The sequence below is a fragment of the Triplophysa dalaica genome, chromosome 6, assembly GCF_015846415.1.
Source record: "Triplophysa dalaica isolate WHDGS20190420 chromosome 6, ASM1584641v1, whole genome shotgun sequence".
NCBI classification, from domain to species: domain Eukaryota; kingdom Metazoa; phylum Chordata; class Actinopteri; order Cypriniformes; family Nemacheilidae; genus Triplophysa; species Triplophysa dalaica.
In genome coordinates this window covers 9,245,581-9,270,750 of record NC_079547.1, presented here as the reverse complement: position 1 = coordinate 9,270,750, position 25,170 = coordinate 9,245,581, and the positions used below count along the sequence as shown (strand labels likewise).

General features: G+C 37.9%; 1 protein-coding gene across 1 annotated transcript in view; it reads left to right on the top strand.

Annotated features, from left to right (window-relative positions):
* tomm70a (translocase of outer mitochondrial membrane 70 homolog A (S. cerevisiae)) overlaps nt 1–25,170 on the top strand; it is a 38,061-nt gene that overhangs the window by 7,383 nt on the left and 5,508 nt on the right. Inside the window, exons 2-7 of the mRNA XM_056750192.1 lie at nt 20,003–20,176; nt 20,827–20,953; nt 21,575–21,684; nt 23,195–23,343; nt 23,581–23,788; nt 23,987–24,121. Coding sequence (XP_056606170.1) covers nt 20,003–20,176; nt 20,827–20,953; nt 21,575–21,684; nt 23,195–23,343; nt 23,581–23,788; nt 23,987–24,121 — 903 coding nt within the window. The remainder of the gene's footprint in view (nt 1–20,002; nt 20,177–20,826; nt 20,954–21,574; nt 21,685–23,194; nt 23,344–23,580; nt 23,789–23,986; nt 24,122–25,170) is intronic.

Sequence of the window (25,170 nt, the reverse complement as noted above, 5' to 3'; positions counted from 1 at the left end):
CGAGATTTTGGGGAACAACCTCCTTCCCTCAGTTAGAGCATTGGGTCGAGGCTGGGTCTTCCAACATTACAATGACCCCGAAGCACACAGCCAGGATAACCAACGAGTGGCTCTGTAAGGAGCATATCAAGGTTCTGGCGTGGCTTAGCCAGTCTCCAGACCTAAACCCAATAGAGAATCTTTGGAGGGAGCTCAAACTCCGTGTTTCTCAACGACAGGCTAGAAACCTGACTGATCAAGAGAAGGTCTGTGTGGAGGAGTGGGCCAAAATCCCTCCTGCAGTGTGTGCAAACCTGGTGAAAAACTACAGGAAACGATTGACCTCTGTAATTGCAAACAAAGGCTACTGTACCAAATATTAACATTGATTTTCTCAGGTGTTTTGAAATACTTATTTGCAGCTGTATCATAAAAATAAATAAACAAATCATACATTGTGATTTCTGGATTTTTTTTTTAGATTATGTCTCTCACAGTGGACATGCACCTACGATGACAATTTCAGACCCCTCCATGATTTCTAAGTTGGAGAACATGCAAAATAGCAGGGTGTTCAAATACTTATTTTCCTCACTGTATATACGATCTGCTATACCACCCAAAATACAAACAAATTATTTTTTACCTTATTCATATTTTACATTCGATGCCAAGCATTCATGAGATAAGTTTGTGTAAAGGATAATTGATGGCTAGCACCGAAATTCCATTGCAGTAGCTCCACTATTAGCTTTGCCGACCCGTAGACACGCCGGGATGACAGAGAATGTCACAGTGCATTGTGAGCGCGATTTCCCTGTGTCTTCATTTGAAACAAAGAACTTAAACTTGAGAAAGCCAGTGGTACTCCATTTGGAGGAGTAAAGGCTCAACATAAGTAGGCCAGTTTCGTCAAGTGACTTTCGTGATCGGATTTTCATCTCAAAAAGTTTCGGAGGGCATTTACACCTAGTCGCACACGTCTGTACGCTCCGTGAGTTAATGCTTAACATGTTTTTCTTTCACCATACAGAAAACTAAAAACATGTACGATTTAATAGTTAAAAACGTATTATTACATTATTTTTATTATAAAAAAAGATTATTAATATTATTAAACCTAAAGTAAATATACCTTTTAAATCGTTTTACTGATAGTATTAACCGGTCAAATTGTTAACGGTTAAACGGTCAATGTGAGCATCCCTAATCGGTATAAATACATGTTTGATACTTCTAATATCTTCAATTGTTGCATATCGGGGCTCTAGACTCATTTTAACGACCCACTTTCTAAATTGGTCGCACCAACTTAAAATGCGGTCGCACTCATTTTTATAGTAATCATTAAGACCTTGCATAATGACCTCAGTTGATGAATCGTTCTGTTAATTTGTCACTGTCTTTTAAAATAGTCGCTATAGACCACTTCATATTCTTCACACTTGCGAGACAATTTTTTTTTTATTTGTTTGTTTATACAGTTGTTATTATTTAGTTTTATATTCAAGTTATATATTGGCTTCGAAATTATCTGATATAAATATAACCTCTCACTCTTCACAATTCTCCTGTATTGCCCTCTTTGCAAAAAGCTGTAATTTTGCCACTGGCCTTCGTTATTTTTACCACATAAATCAAAATAGCTGTCTCAAAACTCTAAAGTAACTCCGAACTAATTTATTTTACATGTACTTGTATTGTCACAATACAACATGTTTTACTTTGATACAATACCTTAGATCACAGGTGTCAAACTCAGTTTCAGTAGGGCCGCAGCTCTGCACAGTTTAGCTCCAACCCTAATCAAACACACCTGATTCAGTTAATCAACATCTTCAGGATTATTAGAAACTTCCAAGCAGGTGTGGTTTAGAGCAGGTTGGAGCTAAACTGCAGAGCTGCGGCCCTCCAGGAACTGAGTTTGACACCCTTGCCTTAGATAAGTATTTTGATACCAATATTATATCGAAATCATGCAAAAAACATACAGAAAGTCATAAAAAAAAAAAAGGATGAATAACATTCCTACATTTTCTACCGCTTATCCGAACTACCTCGGGTCACGGGGAGCCTGCGCCTATCTCAGGAGTCATCGGGCATCTAGGCAGGATACACCCTGGATGGAGTGGATGAATAACATAATCTGTTATTTTATTTTTTACTCTTACACTGTGTTCCTGCCTTGCTTTTTGAGCATGTCTTCCCCCTTATTTAAAAAATAACATGTCACCAAACAGACCTACATATGAGTGTCAGGAATCAATCTATGATACAGTCCTAAACGTTTACCTCTCTAAGCCTTTAATGTCCATTAAGGCGAAACAACAAAATAAAACTTAAATGAATCTACATAAATACTAGCTAAGACCTTTAAGCATGGTTAAATTCATTCCCTTTAATACATTACAATTCATTAAAAACATTACATGATGCATTCTGACATGAACTAACAATAAATCTCTTTTTACAGCATTTATTAACTTTTTATGTAACTAATACTAATCTAGCTTTTTATTCATATTAGTTCACTGATAAATGTTAACAAATACAACTGTTAATATTTTAAATTGATTATCAATTATTAGTTCATGTTAGCCAACTAATTTTTAGAAATTGAACCCTTGTTGTAAAGCATTATCAATGCTGGTAATGTTGGCCTATCACAAAATAAATCATAAAGCAATATTTAGGCTATTGTTAACATTCACATACGCTACCGGTTACTTTTTAAGTTCTTTAAACTGGTCAAGATGTCTGTTTTTGAAGTGCTTTGCCAAGCTGATCATTTTGGCACTTTTGGTCTGCAGATTTCATCTGCACTTTGGTGCACTTCTTTGACGAGCCGTAACTAGACGGAAAAGTCATTTATGTTTGCCACCATGACTTTCATTTCGTCTTCACCCAGAAATCTGCAGCGCAAATACGAGGAAAGAAAGTTGTACGCGTCCACTGACTGAAGAGAGCGCTGAGAGCACATGCACATACAAACCGCTGCCGCAAATGGACGCATTTCAGGATGCGTTTTCTCTGAAAACACACAAGTCATTAAAGTAATTGGTATTGTTTTAACAAAAGGGTATCGCCCTTTTTTTCTTACAGCTGTATCGTGCAATACTTGCATATAATTTACTACACATTGTCATAAATAAACTTTAAATACTTAATCTTACTAACCACTCTTGTTAAATGGTCTAGGCACGCTTGTGTTCTGATTAGGGATGCTCATATTGACCGTTTAACCATTAACCGATACTAAGGTCAATGGTCAATTCTAAAACTATTTAAAAGGTATGTTTATTTTAAGTTAATAATATATTTTAATAATAAAAGTTTTTTAATAACCATTAAATCATTCATATGTTTTGTTTTCTGTATGGTGAAAAAAAAAGCATGCTAAGCATTAACTCACGGAGGGTGCAGATGCGTAGGCTGCAACAAACGATTATTTTGATCGACGATTAGTCGGCTAATCGTCTATTATTTCAATGACTTATCGGTACGTTTCTAATGATTATTCAGCTTTTGCAACTAGTTAAAACATTGAGTAATACATAAGTTATGTTAATGAATAAAATCAATTCTGCTTTTGAAATTTGTTTTAATGATCTTGAACCAACTGGTTACTCTCTAAGTTTTCTGATTCCGTCTAACTCGAATCACACACATACTTCTTTAAGTTGTCATTAATATGGAACAAAATAAAGGCAAGATATAAGACTCCTATCACTTAACGTCCCTCTCTTATAATCATTTTCCTCTCATGTAATACCTAATAGTGTTATAATCAAAACAGGCTTGACTCCTAAGCTCGATCAAAGCTTTTTACTTTGCAAAGAGTAATAACATTACAGTAATTATATGATTATTGTTGTTATTATCATTACTATTATTGCATTCTCATATAAAAAGATTTACCGCTACATTAATTAGAACACTCACCTATCTCCTGCTCCGGGATGTTTCCTTTTTAAATGCTCTAGCATGCAGGTTGTGCTGCCGTGAAACGCAAGTTCCGCCTTGCATGCATTGCACGCAACCTCATTATTTGTTTTCAATTTGGTAAAGCTTTCCCAAACTTTACTTGTTCGCCGTTTGTTCTCGCAGTGTGTCCTTCTACTGCGATAGCATTCGGCAAGGCTGCATTGCACTCTAGCGCTACAGTGCCGTAGCGATCACATTGTGATATTGCAAGCCCTTAAATGAAGTCTCGACAACAAGAATATTTGTCGACAATATTTTTGTAGACTAATCGTTTCAGCCCTAGTGACAAGGTGTAAGCGCCTTCTAAAACGTTTTCAAGACAGATTAAAATCCGATCACACAAGTCACTTGACGAAACTGGACATGTGTAATTCATCTGATTGTTGAGGCCACATTTGTCAGGGCTTTTCTCATCCAAACGCAGTGCCACTGGCAGACTTGCTCAAGTTCTTTGTTTTAAACGAAGACACGGGACAATCGCGCACACAATGTGCTGTGATATTCTCTGTCTTCCTGGCATGTCTACAGCTCAGGAAATCTAAAAACGGAGCTACTGCAAGGGAATTTCAGTGCTTCACATAAACTTATCTCATGGATGCTTAGCATCATCGGCCCATGCGCTTTGGAAATGAGAAGAAAACAGCATGACCGGCGATTTCCTTGCCTTCTTTTAGACGTGACGTAAAAATCTGAATGTGAAATCTGAATGTGAAATATGTGTAAAAATTAATGTTTGTATTTTGGGTGGCATATCCGATCGGATTTATACAGTGCTGTGAAAAAGTATTTGCCCCCTTCCTGTTTTTTATGCATATTTGTCATGCTTGATTCATTTTATCAAACTCAGTTTAATTTTACACAAAGAAAACCAGAAGAAATACAAAATGCAGTTTTTAAATGATGGTTTTATTCATTAAGGGAAATAACAACCCAAACATTTCTTACCCTATAAGAAAAAGTAATTGCCCCTAAACCTCATAACTAGTTGTTTTACCCTTGGCGGCAACAACTGAAATCAAGAGTTTGCGATAGCTCGCAATGAGTCTTTTACAGTGGGTACAGAAAATATTCAGACCCCCTTAAATTTTTCACTGTTTGTTATATTGCAGCCATTTGCTAAAATCATTATAGTTCATTTTTTTTCCCTCATTAAAGAGTAGGTAACATATGTTTTTTTAGGCCCTACTTTGGGTAATGGAGTGTCCAACAACAAGTTTATCTACATACAATGTGTAAAAACACTTTAATCTCGTAATTATATGCAGTTATTCGTACCCTACTTCTTGACTGACTCTCAAATGATTCGTTCCGCGATTCACCCGTCTAGGCCCCTCCTACCCGGTAACCTCGTGTCATGTGATTGGTCAGATGGTGTAGTCTGTTGTGATTGGTCAAACGCGTTCATCATTTGTCGCAAAGTGAACGCCTTCCATCATTACAGGATTATGGTTTACATGTGTTTGGCTCTCTTTATATATATATGTGTTGATAGAGATGGCGGCGATTTTACCGTACCAGTTTGAGCCCGAGTCTGACGAGGAAGAAGACGCTAATCCTCCACAAACTCCACCACGACTGGAGCAGGATGATAGTCAGTGTCAAGTGACAACTCTTGTCATAAAAACTCTGTGTGACAACATGCATGTTGTGTTTTGTTTATCAATGAAGTAAATTATTATTTTTCTTAAAATACGTTAGTAATACTATTATTTCGTCTAATTGTGCGTTGTCATGGTACATAGAGCATCTCAAAAAGTCGTCGTTATGAAAAATTATTGTAGTTTCACCCAAATATATTTATATAGGTGCACGTGCGGCAAATGCGTCAAACTGCAAAGCGAGGATAAAAATATTTGCTGCCAGGAAGTGCAACAGGTTGTTTACACATTATGAATCAATTTATGTTATGAAAAATATTTTCTATCGTTTGTTGCCATCACAACAAAATTATTTCATAAAACATTCTATTAAGTTCATAAACGTTTAAAGTATTTAGAGAATTAATTCATCCTTCTGCAGATCCCAGTAAGAAAAAGAACATTTACAATTCTCTTGTAACAGTATTATACATGGACTAGTTGAAACGCCATACAGTGTACCGTGTTCGTTTCTTCAGATGTTATTACAATACAGATAGTACTCCACGTAGTTCTTGAAACAAATACTTTGAGAATTCATGGATTGAACAATTAAATCAGCCGAGTAAATAGCAAGATAAACAAACTGTAACACACCAGAAATAACAGTACATGCTAATGTTAGCGTTATATGCATTAGCTAAACACAGACATAAGGTACGGAAATATTTCTTGAAGTTCAGACAAATATCAAAAGTCACACTTACAGATTGGGACTCGGTGGAGCTAAAAGGTCCAAATAGAGTTGGTATTCCCCCTCTCTCAAGGATAGTCGTTTCACATATCCTGCACTGAATGCGCCAAGATTATCAAAGCAATCATTTGTGAAATGTTGCGCACACAGTACAACCATTGTGTTATACTCCTTCTGTATTCTTTGAAAAATGAATTGTAACCATTTTTCCCTCAGACGTTCTTGCTTATGTAGCTGAAATAAGACGGACTTTGTGTCACACCGTAGAACACAGACTTTAGACATGATACACACGCATCACGAAAGTGCGACAGTGTTTGGGGGAGGAGACTTAAGTTATCACGGCAGTCTCAGCAACACGTTTATGTATAGTGACGTAGATATGCATCCAGGGCTCGTTTGTGTGATTCAGAGTCGACTCTCCTTTTTATAAGCAAATAACTTTGTTATTTATTCACCTTCGGACTTACAACTTGGCAGACAGCTTACTTTCAAACACGGCAATATAAGAGACTGCATGAAACGTCATTTTCATGATGTCATGTTACGTACACTTTAATGTACACACAGCACCCCATATTGACTGAAAATTCACAGAATTGTTGACAATTTTGCAGATTTATTAAAAAAGTAAAACTGAAATATCACATTGTCCTAAGTATTCAGACCCTTTGCTCAGTATTTAGTAGAAGCACCATCTTGATTTAATACAGCCATGAGTCTTTTTGGGAAAGATGCAACAAGTTTTTCACACCTGGATTTTGGGATCCTCTGCCATTCCTCCTTGCAGAACCTCAATTCAATTCAAGTTTATTTATATAGCGCTTTTCACAATGTGTATTGTTTCAAAGCAGCTTTACAGGGGCAAACAGGAAAAACAGAAAAGTTAAAAGACAGCACAGTGCATGGTATTTATACAACGAGTAAGTTCATTCTAATAAATAACATCTAATTTCTAAATAAATAAATAAATGAATGAATGCAGTCTCCCGGTGAGCAGGCCAACACTGCCCTGCTGTGGCGAGGAACCCAAACTCCAATGATTGATTAATGGAGAAAAAAACCTCGGGAGAAACCAGGCTCAACCGGTAGGGCCAGATCCCCTCTGACGTGTCATAGCTGCACTCAGACTGGTGACATGTGATTTTAGTTTAGCATTTAATACCAAATATTGTAACTTCAGCATTATTAAGACAAATAGTCCGTCTTTGCTCTTGGTTGGGGATGTAGTGGTCTGAGCTGGGATGGTCCGATGGTCATAATTTCTCTTGGCAGCTGGTGGAATTGCCTTAGATGGAGCTGGGATGGTCAGTCAGTCTGCAGCTGTATCTGGTGTAATCTCAAATTGGGGATGGGCATCTGTCGGTCGTCTGGACATGGTGGAACTTCTTCCTACCTCGGGATGGGCATGGGGAGGGGCATCTGTCGGTCGTCTGGACATGGTGGAACTTCTTCCTACCTCGGGATGGGCATCCCGAGGCAGAGGCGGAAAGAGAATAAAGAGAATAATTAGCGTAGCTGCTGTTCATTAACTATGCATTAAGTGAAAGCTTGGCTGAAAAGATGTGTCTTTAATCTAGATTTAAATTGGGAGAGTGTGTCTGACCCTCGAATAGTATCAGGAAGGCTATTCCAGAGTTTAGGTGCTACGTATGAGAAAGCTTGTCCACCTTTGGTGGATTTTGTTATTCTAGGTATTGTCAAAAGTCCTAAGTTTTGAGATCTCAGCGAGCGTGATGGGTTGTAACGTGATAAAAGCTCGGTTAAGTAAGTAGGTGCTAAATCGTTCAGGGCTTTGTAAGTAATTAAAATAATTTTAAAATCAATGCGATACTTAATGGGTAGCCAGTGAAGCGATGATAAAACTGGGGTTATGTGATCGTATTTTCTTGACCTAGTAAGAACTCTGGCAGCTGCATTCTGCATGTAGTTTGCATGTAGTTTGTTTATCGATGATACAGGACAACCACTAAGTAGAGCATTACAATAGTCAAGCCGTGAGGTCACAAATGCATGAATAAGCTTTTCTGCGTCTGCAACACATAAACTATTTCGTAATTTGGCAACATTTCTAAGGTGGAAGAAGGCTGTTTTTGTGATATTTGAGATGTGATTTTTAAATGACAGGTTGCCGTCTAATATAACCCCTAGGTCTTTAACTGTATTTGTTGGAGTAACAGTGCAGCTTTCAATTTGCAGGCTGTAATCGGAGATATTCGGTTTACTTAATTTTGATGCTATAAGTAATATTTCTGTTTTGCTAGAGTTTAAAAGGAGGAAATTACTAGTCATCCAATGTTTTATGTCCTCGATGCACTCTGCCAGTTTGGATAGCTTAAAGGAATCATCTGGTCTTGATGAGATATATAGCTGAGTATCATCTGCATAACAGTGGAAGCTAATTCCATGTTTTCTAATAATGTTGCCGAGGGGCAGCATGTATATGGAGAAAAGCAAGGGTCCTAAAACCGATCCCTGAGGTAATCCATAATTGACTTGCGTAAGATTTGACGATTTCCCATTTAAATGGACGTATTGATATCGGTCTGTTAAGTAAGATCTGAACCATTGCAGTGCCTGTCCCTGAATACCGATATAATGGTGTAAAGGATCTAGTAGTATTTTATGGTCTACAGTATCGAAAGCAGCACTAAGGTCAAGCAGGACTAAGAGTGAGATGTTTCCTTTGTCTGAAGCAATAAGAAGGTCATTTGTAATTCTAACGAGCGCAGTTTCAGTGCTGTGATGCGGTCTAAAGCCAGACTGAAACTTTTCGTGCATGTCATTATTTTGTAGGAAGGTACACAGTTGAGTTGACACTACTTTTTCTAGTATTTTAGACAAGTACGGGAGATTTGAAATCGGTCTATAGCTTCCAAGTTCATTTGGGTCTAAATTTGGTTTTTTGATAAGAGGCTTAATTACAGCCAGTTTAAAGGGTCCTGGGACATGTCCTAGATTAATAGACGAGTTGATTATGTTACAAATGGGCTCAATTACAGCAGGTAGTAACTCTTTTAATAAAGTAGTCGGAATGGGGTCTAATAAGCATGTCGTCGGTTTGGATGTTGCAATAATTTTAATTAAATCTTCCTGATTTATAGGAGAAAAACACTCAAGCTTTTCTTTTTGGGTGACGGTTGAAACTAATTCTTCCGACAAACTTGGAGGTTTGGTTTTAGCTATGTTGTCTCGTATTATTTCGATTTTCTCGGTAAAAAATTTCATGAATTCATTGCTACCAAGGTGCGGCGGAATACCCAGGTCAGGTGGAGTCTGTTTGTTTGTTAATTTAGCAATTGTACTAAATAAAAACCTTGGATTGTTTTTGTTATTTTCTATGAGGTTACGGAAGTACTCGGCTTTTGCTGCTTTTAGTGCCTTTTTGTAACAGCTTGCACTCTTTCCGTGCAATTTTAAAGACCTCTAATTGGGTTTGTTTCCATTTTCGCTCCAGTTTACGCGTTTCTCTTTTTAGGGCGCGAGTGGTGTTATTATACCATGGTGCTATGATCTTTTCATTTATCCTTTTTGACTTCATAGGTGCGACCGCTTCTAATGTATTAGAGAAAATAGTGCCCATGTTGCTGGTCATGTCATCGAGCAATTTTATATTCGTTGGAAAGGTTATTAGAGAAGTCAGATCTGGCAAGTTCTTTACGAAACTATCTTTTGTAGTTGAGGTGATAGTTCTACCTTGTCGATAACAAGATATACAACTGATTTCTGCAGTGCGCAGTGTACATATTATAAGATGGTGATCGGAAACATCGTCGCTTTGAGGTATAATATCGATATTGGTTAGATCGGCTCCGTGAGATATAATCAAGTCTAGGGTATGATTAAGGCGATGAGTAGGTCTATTGATGTATTGTGTTACACCACAAGAGTCTAGTAGTTCTTTAAACGCCACAGCTAATGGATCGTTAGCACTGTCTACGTGGATATTAAAATCTCCAACAATCAGTACTTTATCGACGTTAACCAATAGATCCGATAAGAAGTCTGCGAACTCTATCAGAAAATTAGTGTAAGGCCCAGGGGGTCTATACACAGTAACCAATGTAAGAGAGACCAATGATTTTTTACTTTTGTTTGGAACTGTTATGTTCAACGCAAGCATTTCAAATGATTTAAATGTATGCATTGTTCTCCGAGTAACGGTAAGAAAGTCTCTAAAGATTGTTGCGACACCACCACCTCGACCAATCGGACGTGGCTCATGAATATAGCTTGGAGGAGTAGACTCATTTAGACCAAAATAATCATTTGGCTTAAGCCAGGTTTCAGTGAGGCAAAGTGTATCTCATGCTCAGTTGGGTTTAAGTCAGGGCTCTGGCTGGGCCATTCAAGAACAGTCATGGAGTTGTTGTGAAGCCACTCCTTCGTTATTTTAGCTGTGTGCTTAGGGTCATTGTCTTGTTGGAAGGTAAACCTTCGGCCCAGTCTGAGGTCCTGAGCACTCTGGAACCGCATTTAACTTTCCCTCTATTGCAACCAGTCGTCCTGTTCCTCCAGCTGAAAAACACCCCCACAGCATGATGCTGCCACCACCATGCTTCACTGTTGGGACTGTATTGGACAGGTGATGAGCAGTGCCTGTTTTTTTTCCACACATACCGCTTAGAATTAAGGCCAAAAAGTTCTATCTTTGTCTCATCAAACCAGAGAATCTTATTTGTCACCATCTTGGAGTCCTTCAGGTGTTTTTTAGCAAACTCCATAAAGGATTTCATGTGTCTTGCACGGAGGAGAGGCTTCTGCGGGACACTCTGCCATAAAGCCCCGACTGGTGGAGGGCTGCAGTAATGGTTGACTTTCTTCAACTTTCTACCATCTCCCGAATGCATCTCTGGAGCTCAGCCACAGTGAGCTTTGGGTTCTTTTTTACCTCTCTCACCAAGGCTCTTCTCCCCCGATAGCTCAGTTTGGCCGGACGGCCAGCACTAGGAAGGGTTCTGGTCGTCCCAAACGTCTTCCATTTAAGGATTATGGAGACCATTGTGCTCTTAGGAACCTTAAGTACAGCAGAATTTTTTTGTAACCTTGGCCAGATCTGTGCCTTGCCACAATTCTGTCTCTGAGCTCTTCAGGCAGTTCCTTTGACCTCATGATTCTCATTTGCTCTGACATGCACTGTGAGCTGTAAGGCAGGGCTATTCAAATCTTACCCTGGAGGGCCGGAGCACTGCAGAGTTTTGCTCCAGCCCTGATCAAACACACCTGAGCAAGCTAATCAAGCTGTTCAGTATCGCTAGAAAATCACAGGTGTGCAAGTTTGATCAGGGTTGGATCTAAACTCTGCAGTGCTGTAAGGTCTTATATAGACATGTGTGTGGCTTTCCTAATCAAGTCCAATCAGTATAATCAAACACAGCTGGACTCAAATTTAGGTGTAGAACCATCTCAACGATGATCAGAAGAAGTGATCACCTGAGTTAAATATATGAGTGTCACAGCAAAGGGTCTGAATACTTAAGACCATGTAATATTTCAGATTTTCTTTTTTAATAAATCTGAAATGTCAACAAATCTGTCAAAAATGTCAACAAATCTGTGTTTTTCGGTCAATATGGGGTGCTGTGTGTACATTAATGAGGGGAAAAAATGAACTTAAATGATTTTAGCTAATGGCTGCAATATAACAAAGAGTGAAAAATTTAATGGGGTCTGAATAATTTCCGTACCCACTGTACATCGCTGTGGAGGAATTTTGGCCCGTTCTTTTTTGAAAAATTGTTTTAATTCAGCCACATTGGAGGGTCTTCGAGCATGAACACTTTTTAAATTCTTGCCTTTGACTAAGTCAGTCTAGGTCCTGAAGCTACAAAACAGCCCCAGACCATCATACTACCTCCACCATGTTTGACTGTTGCTATGATGTTCTTTTTATGAAATGCTGTGTTAGTTTTACTCCAGATATAACGGGACGCACACCTTCCAAAAAGTTCAACCTTTCTCATCAGTCCACAGAATATTTGCCCAAAAGTTTTGGGGATCATCAAGAAGTTTTTTATCAAATGTGAGACGAGCCTTTGTCTTCTTTTTGGTCTGCAGTTGTATTCGCCTTGGAACTCTCCAGACATGGTCTCTTTTCTAATTGTAGAATCATGAACACTTTATATGTTGTTCTGGGATCTTCTATGACCTCCTGGACGAGTCGTCATTGTGCTCTTGGACACATTTTGGTAGGCCTGCCAGTCCTGGGACGGGTTACCACTCTTCCATGCTTTCTCCATTTTTGGATAATGGCTCTCACTGTGGTTTGCTGGAGTCCCAAAGCCTTAGAAATGGCTTCGTAACCCTTTCTAGACCGATTCATTTTATTTACCTTGTTTCTCATCTGTTCTTGAGTTTCTTTAGATCACGGCATGATGTGTTGCTATTTGAGATCTTTTAGACTGTTTCAGTTTGTAAGACAGGTTCTACTGGAGTGATTTCTTGATTCAACAGGTCTGGCGGTAATTAGGCATGAGTGTGGCTTGTAAAATTGAACTCAGTTATTCAATTCATCACAGTTAATTCATGATTTACCAAGGGGGAGGTTACTTTTGCACATAGGGTCAAACATGTTTGGATTCTTTTCTTTCCTTAATAAATAAAATCATCATTTAAAAACTGCACTTTGTATTTATGCTGGTTTTCTTTGAGTAATATTAAAATTAGTTTGATGATCTGAATCATTTCTGCATGACAAATATGCCAAAAAACAAAAAATACGGAACAGGACAAATACCTTTTCACGACACTTTATATGTTTAGCTAAGACTGGCTGGTGGAAAGCCAATTCCACAATGACGCTTTTCCCAATGTGTTATCTCTACATTCCCAGGACATCCTCGCCATCTGAAAGGGTGTTTTCTGCTTCGGGTCTAATTGTCAACAGGCTCCAGACTGTCATCACAACACGTAAACATGTTACTTTATTAAATAAGAACTCCAAGCTTTGAATAGAGAAAGGCCTGCTATTTTTATTTGATGAAAAAACATTCTGACGGAACTAAACTTTGCCGGTTCTTCAGTGTTTTCGGTTTGTCATAATTTGTTAATTTTTTTTTTTTTCTTGCCTGTTTGTTTTATGCTTTGGATTTATATAATTTTAGTTTATCTCCATTGTCCAAAATGCCATAGGTTTGTTAAAATGTGAAATGTGAATGCAGGTGCTGTTGTTCATGCATTCGTTATGCTGCTGTTTGCAAGTTAAAATAAATCTGTGAAAAAAATGTTAGCATGTTTAACGTGTCACAGACCCTCGTCAACTGTAGCTGTGTCTCATTTCGAAGACTGCGTCCTTCATATGTCGTATGCGGTGGACAAATGCAACCTTTGGAGGACGCAGCCTTCGAAATGAGACGCAGCATCTATTTTTATTAAAATCCCATTTATTCGTAAAACCTTATAGGGTTAAAGGTCTGAACTGGGCTTGTTTAATGTTTTATACTGTATATGTACTGTTATGTCTACTTATGACATTTGTGTGGTTTTTACATCCAAAAACATCAAAATCAATAAGTAATAGGCTATTTTCTACCCAGGTATTGAGAGCAGCTCCGTAAACGAACGGTCTAAATGGGCGTGCCGCATTAAAGACACTTTGAAGTAAACGCCCACGCCTTTGATTGGATAGCAGTTTGCGTAGTGTGAACCTTATAAGAATTTGGTTTGATACATAATGTTAGGTTACACATTACAACCATTCACAGTTTTTGCACGTCATTGGTATTATGTGGAGACCTCCTGTGATTTGTAAATGACCTCCCAAAATCAGTATTTCATGTGACTCATTCACACTGTATGATTTTACTAAAATTTTCTTTCCGGGATGTGATGGCTTTGCATGAAGTTTGTATAGCCAATAGTTGTATTGCGTTCAATGATATATGACCGTACCTGTCAACATGTGAGACCAGTGATCCCGAACCGGATCACAGCGATCGCGGGTCTCAAATGTTATGAGAGTTTCCATGATAAATAAACAAACGGTAGACTCCCAGTATTTTATGGATATCACCCAGCACCAGAAATAATAGCAAAACACTTAAAATCAGCCTCCATTATTCGCAAACGGTGGATATAAACTTGAAAAATTATATATGAGCCCACCAAATCACAGAGATCCCGATTCGCACGGGCTTAAGATCACAGACAACCTCTGCAATTAATACAAATGACTAGAGGTCCCCTGGTAATACTAATCTCATGCGATAGTGCTCACGGCACATCAAGCGATCTCTAACAAAGCAATAGTGACGCATAGTACAAAAATGTTTTACCCGCACAAGATTTCTGCGTCATTCCTATCAGATCCAATATTGAAAATACATTAATGCTTTTTAATTATAAACTCTCATCAAATCCAGTGTTGAACTGTGCCTTGTTCACAAAGGAATCCTCTGAGAAATGAAACAAACAAATGCTCCATGTTTTTCTCACATGAGCTGGAACATATATAAATATAAACTAACCCTGCATTCCTAATATTGGAATCCGAAGGAAGGCTTCATTTAGCTATGTTTAAAGGCATGTCTGTTTATTGCTTGCTCGCTCTATCTGGTTCTGCGCCACTTGTGGTACTTAGTTCTGTCATGCGCGAACCAGTGAGCGGGGCTTGAGAAGTAGTCGCTGATATTTTTTGTGGAGGCTGTGATAGGTGCATTCCAGAACCTGGCGTTTGTTGGGCCTGGTGTCAATGAAAGATGTGATCTCCGTAACAAGTGCGTTTTCAGTTCTGACACTTACATCATGTTCCCGTCAATACGATTCCCTCTTATATAACAAAATGTTGGGTTAAAATTGTGATTTTAATTCATGTCCCCTTTAATGTTTGAATAACGAGTGTCGGTTCTCAATTAATGACAGTTCCTTTGTAATATTTTACAACATACTGTTGTGTTCACATGCGTGTTTGTTAACATTAAAACAAATGTTATTAACAGTAGTCGTTCGTGCTGTCTCTGTCATCTGTTTTCTATTTCTTACTGGCGAACTCCCGCTGCCATTGCGGAAACGCACAGTTAAGGTCTTCATTGACAAGTTTACAAACACATGCAACGTGAGTGAATTACTATTTCACTGTTTGCGTTCACTTTCTACGTCCGTCTTGCAGCTTCCAAATCATACTCCACTGCGGATAAACATATATAGATAAGCTCGACACATGCGCAGAATGGCATACTGTGGAGTCGGCTCTTAGCATTTGTCTTGGGAATGTGCTATATGCAGACGGGATGTACTGACGACTGGCATGCTGACCCTCCTACGGCATGCAGGGGAATCACGATCCCGGCCCAACATCGTGATGGCTGTTTGCCATCAGCAGTGGATCATATTCTATCGGCCCCACCCTAATGCGGCACGACATTTGACTGAGGCGGCCGCCTAAAATTTCTCTATGCAGGAAAAAAAACCTGCTTAAGTTACAATATGTACACTTAAATATGATGCAGGCACTGTATCTCCCCCGTGTGTCTTCTATAGAGAAGGGCAATAATTACAATGATCTGAAACCAGGTTTGACCGATGAGGTCAAACAATCGCGTTGAGACTGTTATTCAACTTTTGTGACTGACATAGCTGGAATTATTATCTGCTATTAATGACCTGATAATTTCTGGTCCTCTTCATCAGTTGACAAGTTTTTTGACTGTTTGTCTGCAGCACCTAAAATGTATAATTAGTCATATAAAGCCTACTAGGTCTCCAGGCGTCATTGCATATTCATTGTTTAAGAAACTATTGGTCCAACTATCCTGTTCATTATACATGCTGTAGTCGTCGGTCATCTGGTGTTGTTCTGGCAAGTTTTAAGCATGCTGTTATTCAGCCCTAGATCCTTTTAACATTTAATTTCACCCCATTTTGAAGCTACCTTTTATATCTAAGGCGCTGGAAAAATTGTGTTGGAGCATTTAATTACAATTAATATCTTTGATAAATTCCAGTCTGGTTTTACAGCCAGCCACAGAACAATGTCTGCTCTCTTGAGGTTCTCTAATGACATCTTAAGAGGTGTTGACTCTGGGAGCTGTGTTATTCTACTTTTGTTAGATCTTACTGCAGCATTTAATACAGTTGGTACTTATTGCTCGTCTTAGGAATCATGTTGGTGTACTCTTCTTCTACTGCTTCTTTTGTCTGTGTGGTTCCTCAATTCTATTTTCCTTGTATATGTTGCCATAGAGTTCTCATAGAGAATTTATTTGGTACCATTTGTATGCAGATGATTCACAAATGGTTAATAAACCATTTGAATAAGGGTGGGTGGAATGACCAAGAATCTATTTCAGGGAATCAGTCATTTTATTTCATGGTAACATTCTCCAATTATAGTTCTTTATCTTTTACCTCATTTTCCTTAGATTGACATTTATTTATTTATAACAGATCATTTAAAAGCTCACCAGAGTTATAATGTAGGCAGGTTTTGAAAATGTACTTAAAGTTCTAATATTAAATTATTATTTGTTTATCTTCTGGCTATATCATATGTGTACAGTAGGAAGATAGACAACAGGTATAACAATTAAGTATGAGTACAGTATATGACTGGTGTTCATGGGGTCTGTACTGTAGGTCTTCATTAGGGATGCACTGATACCAGTATCGGCCAGATACCAAGGCCATGTATTCTTGAATTTCATAATATTCAGGAAATTGTAGATATTAAATTGATATTTGAACTTAATTGCATTTTTTGTTTTGTCTTGATCCTCATTACAAATGGTCAGAAAAGAGGAAACCAACTATAAAACGGTTATTTTTTCTCGGGGATCTAAAACTTATTTCACTGAGTGAAATGCAAATCAATGTATAACCTTTATATACATTTTTTTATATTCTGTCTCTATCAGTTAAAATAAACCTACAATAAAAATGATAGACCCTTCATTTCTTTGTAAGCAGGCAAACTTACAAAATTAGCAGTGGATCAAATAATTATTTCCCTCTCTGTAACTTAAGTCTTTTCACCTGCCGCTGTCAACTCTGTGTGTGCGACTGCGCGTGTTTGTGTGTGAGTGCGTGAGCCCCGGTTTTGACACAGACTAGAGGTCAGCAACCGAGATTGTTTAACCCGACCCGGCCGTTACAGTAACAGTTACATTTAAAGCCTGGACCCGAGGTACGTTTAACAGCAAGCTGCATTTTATGGTTGCTTGCGATGATAATTAAGCAATTTGCTACATGTAAGCAGACAGTTTCCTCAAGGCACGGCGGCCCCTTCAGCAATCACGCAAGAAAAAAATAAGAAAAGCATAGACTTGCCAATAACGCAACTTTGCTATGGGTGAACAGGTGTTAGTCAAAAATCCTTTTTGACTTTGCTGGAAATCGAACTTCAAAAAATTTGCACATAAATTTATTTACACAGATATATCCGTCTCAGTAGGAGTTATGAAGGAAGAGAATGGCATCTACTGTTGATGGTTTTAGTGCCGTCCTCTGATTAAAAGTTATCCCAGCTGCACTGAAGTTCCTCTCGCTGCTGCTGCTGCTGCTACTTGCAGGGATGCTGAGGATACTACGGGCCAGTCTTGACAGTAATGGGAAAACACTGCTGTTGTTTTACCACCAACCCAAGAGTGATAAAGCAGTCAACGGTGAACGGAATGGATGTTCAAAATTGCTAATTTCATATGAACTGTTTTTTGCCCCTGTCATTCTCCGTGATGTCTAGAAGGCAGTTGATTAATTTGTTTGCCATACGACTGGAAAGGGCCTTAGTTTTTTGCTTACTTATCAGGACAGATATAGGGAAAACTAAAGGAACACTGATTTCTCGAAATGTATTGTATCCGTTAGTTTTCTTTTTCTTATTATTATTCTTCCGCCGTGGAACTCTACGGTAGCCCATAGAACCGTACTCACAATTTATGAACACAAATAGAGGACAGTCCCAACATTATTCAGAGCAAATTTGGAGTCTCTCATTCCCTTCTTGAATAGCCTATATTTGACCTATAACTGACTGCTGAAAGGATGTACTGTACTCTGTACCCCTACAACAAAACACTTAATTAAAAAGTGTCATTCAACATTATAAGATAGAAATATGAATATACAAACACTGTTGGATTATTATAGGCCACACTTCAAAATGATTTAAAGAAAAAACAGCCATGCAAACAATTCTGACAAAAAGCCATTTCATTTCACGTCGGTCATCTAAACTCCGCCTACAGAGCCGAATGTTCTCTCAGAAGGTGCATTCGTGGCCGGGATGCACATCACTCACTCACTCTAAATTCATTTTCAATTTAGGTATGCTTTATTGGCCAGACAAAGTGTACACTCCTTTTGCCGAAACATTTGTGTAAATAGTTAAATTTGTAAACGAAAAGAAAGATAATATAGTAATAAAATAAAATAAAATGGGATATAATAAAATAAAATAAAAAAGTGTGATGCATGTAGTCCACTTAAAGTGGTTTAATGTAGTATATGTAAATATATAAAAACAGAAATAGAGTATAGTCGTGGCCTAATGGTTAGGGAGTCGGACTAGTGACTAGAAGGTTGCTGGTTCGATCCTTGGGGCCGGCGGGTAATGATTGAGGTGCCCTTGAGCAAGGCACCTAACCCCTACTTGCTCCCCGGGCGCTGCAGTGATAGCTGCCCACTGCTCCGGGTGTATGTGTGTTCACCACTTGCTGTGCGTGTGTTCACTACTCTCTGGATGGGTTAAAAGCAGAGGTATATTTCGGATATGGGTCACCATATCTGACAAATAGGTCACTTTCACTAGTTAAGACAAGAATTACAAAATATATATTTAAGTATCAGAATAAAGCGATATAATAATAAAATGTTATGAACATATATTAAAAACATGAGGCCAGGCCAGATTGATCGTTTTCTCTTTTGTTGTGACAGGCAGAAACATATTGTGTAACTTACACACCGCAGTCCTTGTGTTCTCCTAACAGATACAGCAGTTTCTCATTGTTCACAGACTTTAAAATGTCTGGTGTATGGACTTGATATTTTGTGCATTCTGTTAGGAAGTGTAGTTTTGTCTCAAATTTGGTGAGATAACAGTGTGGACACAGTCTCTGGTCCTGTGGCAGCCATGTTTGTCTGTGTCTGCCCGTCCCTAATATAAGTGTGTGTCCACTGAGTCTATCTAGTCAACGTGGTGTCGTGGTGTTTCAGGGCTTTAGAATGATATGAGTGCGGGTCAGTGTGTTTGACATGTTTTCAGAATTTGACATGTTCAATCACAGATTCTAATATTTTCTCTCACTCGCTCTGCCTCTCTCTCTCTTTGCCTCTCCCTGCTGCTCTCTGCCTCTCTACAAACCTATACGAACCATGGTTACATGTTAAAATCATTAATGTTTGCTAGATATATAATAGTAGGAAAGCATTTTTTGTTATGTTGTATTTGAAAGCAGCAAAATAACAATTGTGTGTTTAATATTTGCGCATGTGCTTCACCTTTGTCATACGTCATCTGATAAACTGCTGCTACAGTAGATGTAATTTGGTATACTTGAAAAACTGGTGCAGGCCAATACATTTTGACCAGCAAATTGTGGCTGGTTTGTCAGTTGAGGCAAATATTGTCTTTTTTCTTATCAGTGTGTGCCAGAATGCATAAATTAAATGTAAAAACATTCTCTTGTATGTGTGTGTCACCTTTTTCACCTCTTCTGAGTTTGTAGGTCTGAATTATACAGCTTGAAATTGCCCTTTGTGTTTGTCCATCCAGAGCCCTCTTGACCAAGCACAGTCTGCTAAGAATAAGGGGAACAAGTATTTCAAGGCAGGCAAATACGAGCAGGCTATCCAGTGCTACACAGAAGCCATCACCCTATGTCCCAAAGAACATAAAGCAGATCTGTCTACCTTCTACCAAAACAGAGCTGCAGCCTATGAACAACAGGTTTGTCTACATTACATAATTCATATCACATACAAAAGTTACCTATTAAAACTGTTGGTTACACTATAAATACAGGTACACAAAGTCATAATTAACTACCTGCTTATTAACATGCATATACAGTATCTCACAAAAGTGAGTACACCCCTCACATACCTTTTCATGTGACAACACTGTTATACAAGCTGTACACTCACTTCTTTAAATTGCAGCAAAGTGTTATTTCTTCAGAGTAAATTTGCTGTCCCCTCAAATAAAAAATTTATAATAAAATATTTACTAAAATGTGAGGGATGTACTCACTTCTCTGAGATACTGTATATAAAGGTACACAAATTCATCATTACATTTATGCATTTGGCAGATGCTTTGATCCAAAGCGACTTGCAATGCCTTATACTAAACATTTGTTTCCGAGTATGGTTATTAACATGCATATTGGTTGTATGTTAGGATGTATAAGGACATATTAATGCCTTATTCTGCATTACCTTATTTTACATCACTTAATCATACCCAATTCTTAAACCTAAAATTATTTTATAATCTGTAATGAGGAGTTATTGATGTAAAGGTTGTAGTTAATAGTTATGAGTGAGACTTTGTCCATATCATAAAGTGTGACCAAACTGTTTATTTGTTTGTTTTAGATGAAATGGACCGAGGTCATACAGGACTGCTCTTGGGCAGTGGAGCTGAATCCTCGCTATGTTAAAGCACTTTTTAGGCGTGCCAAAGCACTTGAAAAGCTGGATAACAAGAAAGAGTGCCTCGAAGGTAAAAGTTATTGCTGAATTGTCTTCTCATCTGCTTGGACTTAAAGGAATAGTTCACACAAAGATGAAAATTCTGTCTTCATTTACATAAGTGTTCCAAAGCTGTATAGATTTGTTTGTTCTGTTCACAACAAAGAAATATATTTGGAAGAATATTAGCAATTTTCAGTTCTGGGACATCATCCACTACCACAGTAGAATAGTAGATATTTGGAAGAATTTGTGACAATAATCAGTTCTGGGTCACCTTTGACTACCATTTAATTTATTCTACTACCGTAGCCAATTTTCTTCCAAATATCTTTCTCTCTGTTCATCAGAATAAAGCAATTTATACAGGTATGAAATTACATGAGAGGGAGTAAATTATGACAGAATATTCATTTTTGGGTGAACAATCTCTTCACAATCAGCATAATTTTTTTTCAGTTCAGTTGTTTTTCTTCCTCTATATTTGCTTATACTAAAAGTCATATAAAAGCCTTTGTATTTCATATATCCAATCTAGCATGTTGTACTATCACAGTGGCTGTTAGTATTGCAATTCTTCTCAAATTGAAGACCATGTTAAGCTGAGTTGGCCTGGTAATACTGGTTTTAGTTTAAAGTTTGCTTTTTGCAGATGTGACTGCAGTCTGTATTTTGGAAGCTTTCCAGAACCAGCAGAGCATGCTTCTGGCAGATAAGGTGTTAAAACAGCTGGGAAAAGAGAAGGCAAAAGATAAATACAAGGTGAGAACGAGACAGCAATCTCAAGCTTTAGTAGGAACTCATTTAAATGCAAAATGCTATAGTATCTTTCACTAAAATGTTCTCTAGGGATGCCACAATTCTCATTAAAAAAAAAAAATGTAATCGTTCGTCACGACCTCCACGATTCAATATGGCTATGTGAATTGCAGTTTTTCAGTTTTGCCTTTAAATAATTGCCGTCTTTTTTATTACGGACTAGCTCTTTCCGTGTTTATCTGTATGTATGTTTGCACACCGAGAAGGGACGCTTGCGATGCTGGCGAAAGATTTCACATGAGTTAAATGGTGAAGCGATGCAGTTATATGTTGACGTTCAGACTTGGGCTGGCCATCGGAAGCCCTGGAACCTAGCGGCTTTATTGTATGCCCATTGTACCAAAGTAATAATGCCCGAATTCGGCAAATCAAGAATGTATTTCATCTGTTTTTACTGCATACGAAAGCAGCACGTTTGCATTACTCACCCAGCACGTGCAGAGAGAGCGTCTACTGCGCTGTGCCAAAGTTCTTTTAGCGAAAGTCTTGCCACTTGGGGGACTTTCGGGCAGCAATTTGCATGATAACGAGACAACAGGAAGATATTTCTAAAATCACTGACAAAAATCTGAATTAAATAGCACATTTTCCAGCAGTAATTAAATCTGACAATGAACGGTACCCTAACTTTGGTTTAAGTTAAAAATGCACATAAATCTTTTTTTCCATGATCGCCACATTGCGCTTTGCGTTTTTACTGACATGTTGATGAATGGTAAAGAAAGAACGTTTGTGAGCTTCCAATGTGAATCTTGAATATATCTTTATTTATATTATTTAATACACCACGAATTGAACAACTTGTTTTTTTCTTAACTCATTCGCTGCCAGCCTCTTTAAATACAAGTTGCCAGCCTACGACAGCGTTTTTCAACATTTTCTCCCAACTTTAATGGCTCACAGTAAATTTTCGTATTCTTCTATCTTCATTTATGTGGGTAGGTTTCTTCAAAAATGCATCATTTTGATTAAATAGTTGAGATAATTAACGTTTTTTATCAAAGGTTCCGCCCAGATTCCACTCAGAACAATTATTAAAAACCGCTAAAACATAAACGTTCTAGGTTCTGGGATTCTGTACTTTTTCCCAGTGGTGTGTAATAGCGCCACCTGGTGTACAACAGTACAAACACGGATTGCCATAATAACTCGTCTTTGGCGGGGAAGCGTTTTTCTTTAAATGACAAGATAACTCGTCAATGGCGGTGAAAGAGTTAAAGAGAATCATATACAAGTCAAGTAAAATAAAGAGTACTATAATTAAATATCTTCTTAACTTCTTATTGTTCCTGTGACATAAGCATAGAATAATGAATAAAAACACTATCAAAGTGCCAAGCCATCAGAACCGAACCAAAAACTCTGGGTATAAACCAAAGTATGTATTGAACTGTGGGTTAACTGTATTGTTACCTCAATATTGTTCTTTTTTGTTTGCTTACTTTTTTCTTAGAATCGGGAGCCTCTTATGCCGTCTCCTCAATTCATCAAGTCCTATTTTAGCTCATTTACTGATGATATAATCTCACAGCCCTATCAGAAGGGGGAGAAGAAGGATGAGGATAAAGACAAAGAGGGTGAAGCTGCAGAGGTCACAGAAAGGTGACAAGACATAAATATTGTTCTCATAAATTCGGATTCATAAAGTGCAATAACAAAAATCCAGTTCTAGCTCATGTTCTAGTGTGTACTCGAAAATTTGTAAGAAAACATTGTTTATCATTGTTTATCAGGTGTCTTTGGTTTTGTATTCATTGTTCCATATCAATATATTTTGATGATTTTGATCAAAATGATCTCCTATTACTATTATTACTATTTAAACTATTGTTTTCTCAGCTCGGGTTATCTAAAGGCTAAACAGTATATGGATGAGGAGAACTATGATAAGATCATCAGTGAGTGCACAAAGGAGGTAGAGTCAGGAGGCAGGTACACAGCTGAAGCTCTTTTGTTAAGAGCCACCTTCTACCTGCTGATTGGCAATGCATCTGCTGCACAGCCAGACCTTGACCGTGTCATCAACATGGATGATGCCATTGTCAAGGTAACTGGACTACTGTCATTGAAATGTATATGCACTGTTGTTAACCATGTTTCAATGTAGCTTGTAGTAGTTTGCTACTCATTTTGTGTAGTCTACATCATAACTACATTTATAGTTTGTTTTTACAGTTTTAACTGATGCAGTCATTCCAGAAAAAAATTAAGCAAGTTGGTGAACTTTTTTTTGTTCTGTTTTCAGTTGCGTGCCAATGCACTAATTAAACGTGGAAGCATGTACATGCAGCAGCAGCAACCCCAGCTCTCAACGCAGGATTTCGATATGGCTGCAGTGATTGACCCTCGTAATGCAGATGTCTTCCACCACAGGGGACAGGTCTTTACAAAGCTTCAGATACACGTTTGCCGTTCTGCTTAAAATGTCCATGATTTTAAGCTTGGTGCATACCCTTCATGTCTAAGTTACACAAGCTTTTGCAAAATTTTGTTCCCATTTGTAATTTATCAAATTTCAAAACAAAAATGGGTGATGCCTTTTACAGTATTATTGTGTGTATTTTGTGTAATGTAGTGCGTTTATAGGCTACTGCACTTAGATTTTTCCTCTTTTCAATCATCTTAAAAACAAAAACATTGAAAGTTAGCAGTCTTTCATGTTAATTTTCGTATAAAAGAACAACTCAAATATTAGCAGGAACACTCAAATTTAGGGATGCACCAGATGTTCGGAAACTGAAAATAGCAAAAAAAAGCATGTCATGTCAAACATGTGTGATACGATCAAGCAGCAACCAACTGAGAGAGAGACCGCAAACATGTAATTTATACCCCATGAAAGTAATTTACCATAAATAATACATTAGAATTGGATTACGAGGTGTAAAGATAAAGTTTCACTGCTCTACTATTAATTTGAGTGTTCATTCATATGATATTCCATGGCGGTCATTAGGTGGTACTTGATCTGAAAAGTTTGAGAACCACTGGTCTAGATTTTTAAAAACCTGCTGACAAAATGCTGTCTGAACTATAATCAAACTGCGATCATTCACAGAGATAATACATTTTCAAATGGCTGTATTTATTTAGATGTTCATAAAGTATTGTAAAAAATTTATGATTTTTTTTAATTACCTGTTGCTACAAGATCAGCAGATTGTAGCCATCTTTAAGAATTTTCTAAAAGCACATCTCTTCCATCAACACCTGACCCATTAGTACTAGGGATGCACCGAATATTCGGCCACCGAAAATTTCCGGCTGAAAATGGCCCAAAAGTGCATTTTATCACTATAGACTTTTATCACCGAAACAATACGGCCGAAATGTTGTGATGACACAAACAGTAGCGGATGTTATTCCTTTAATCGCAGCACTAAAGTGTCTCCTAAACTGCATGCACCCTCAGGGCTCTAGAGTGCGACC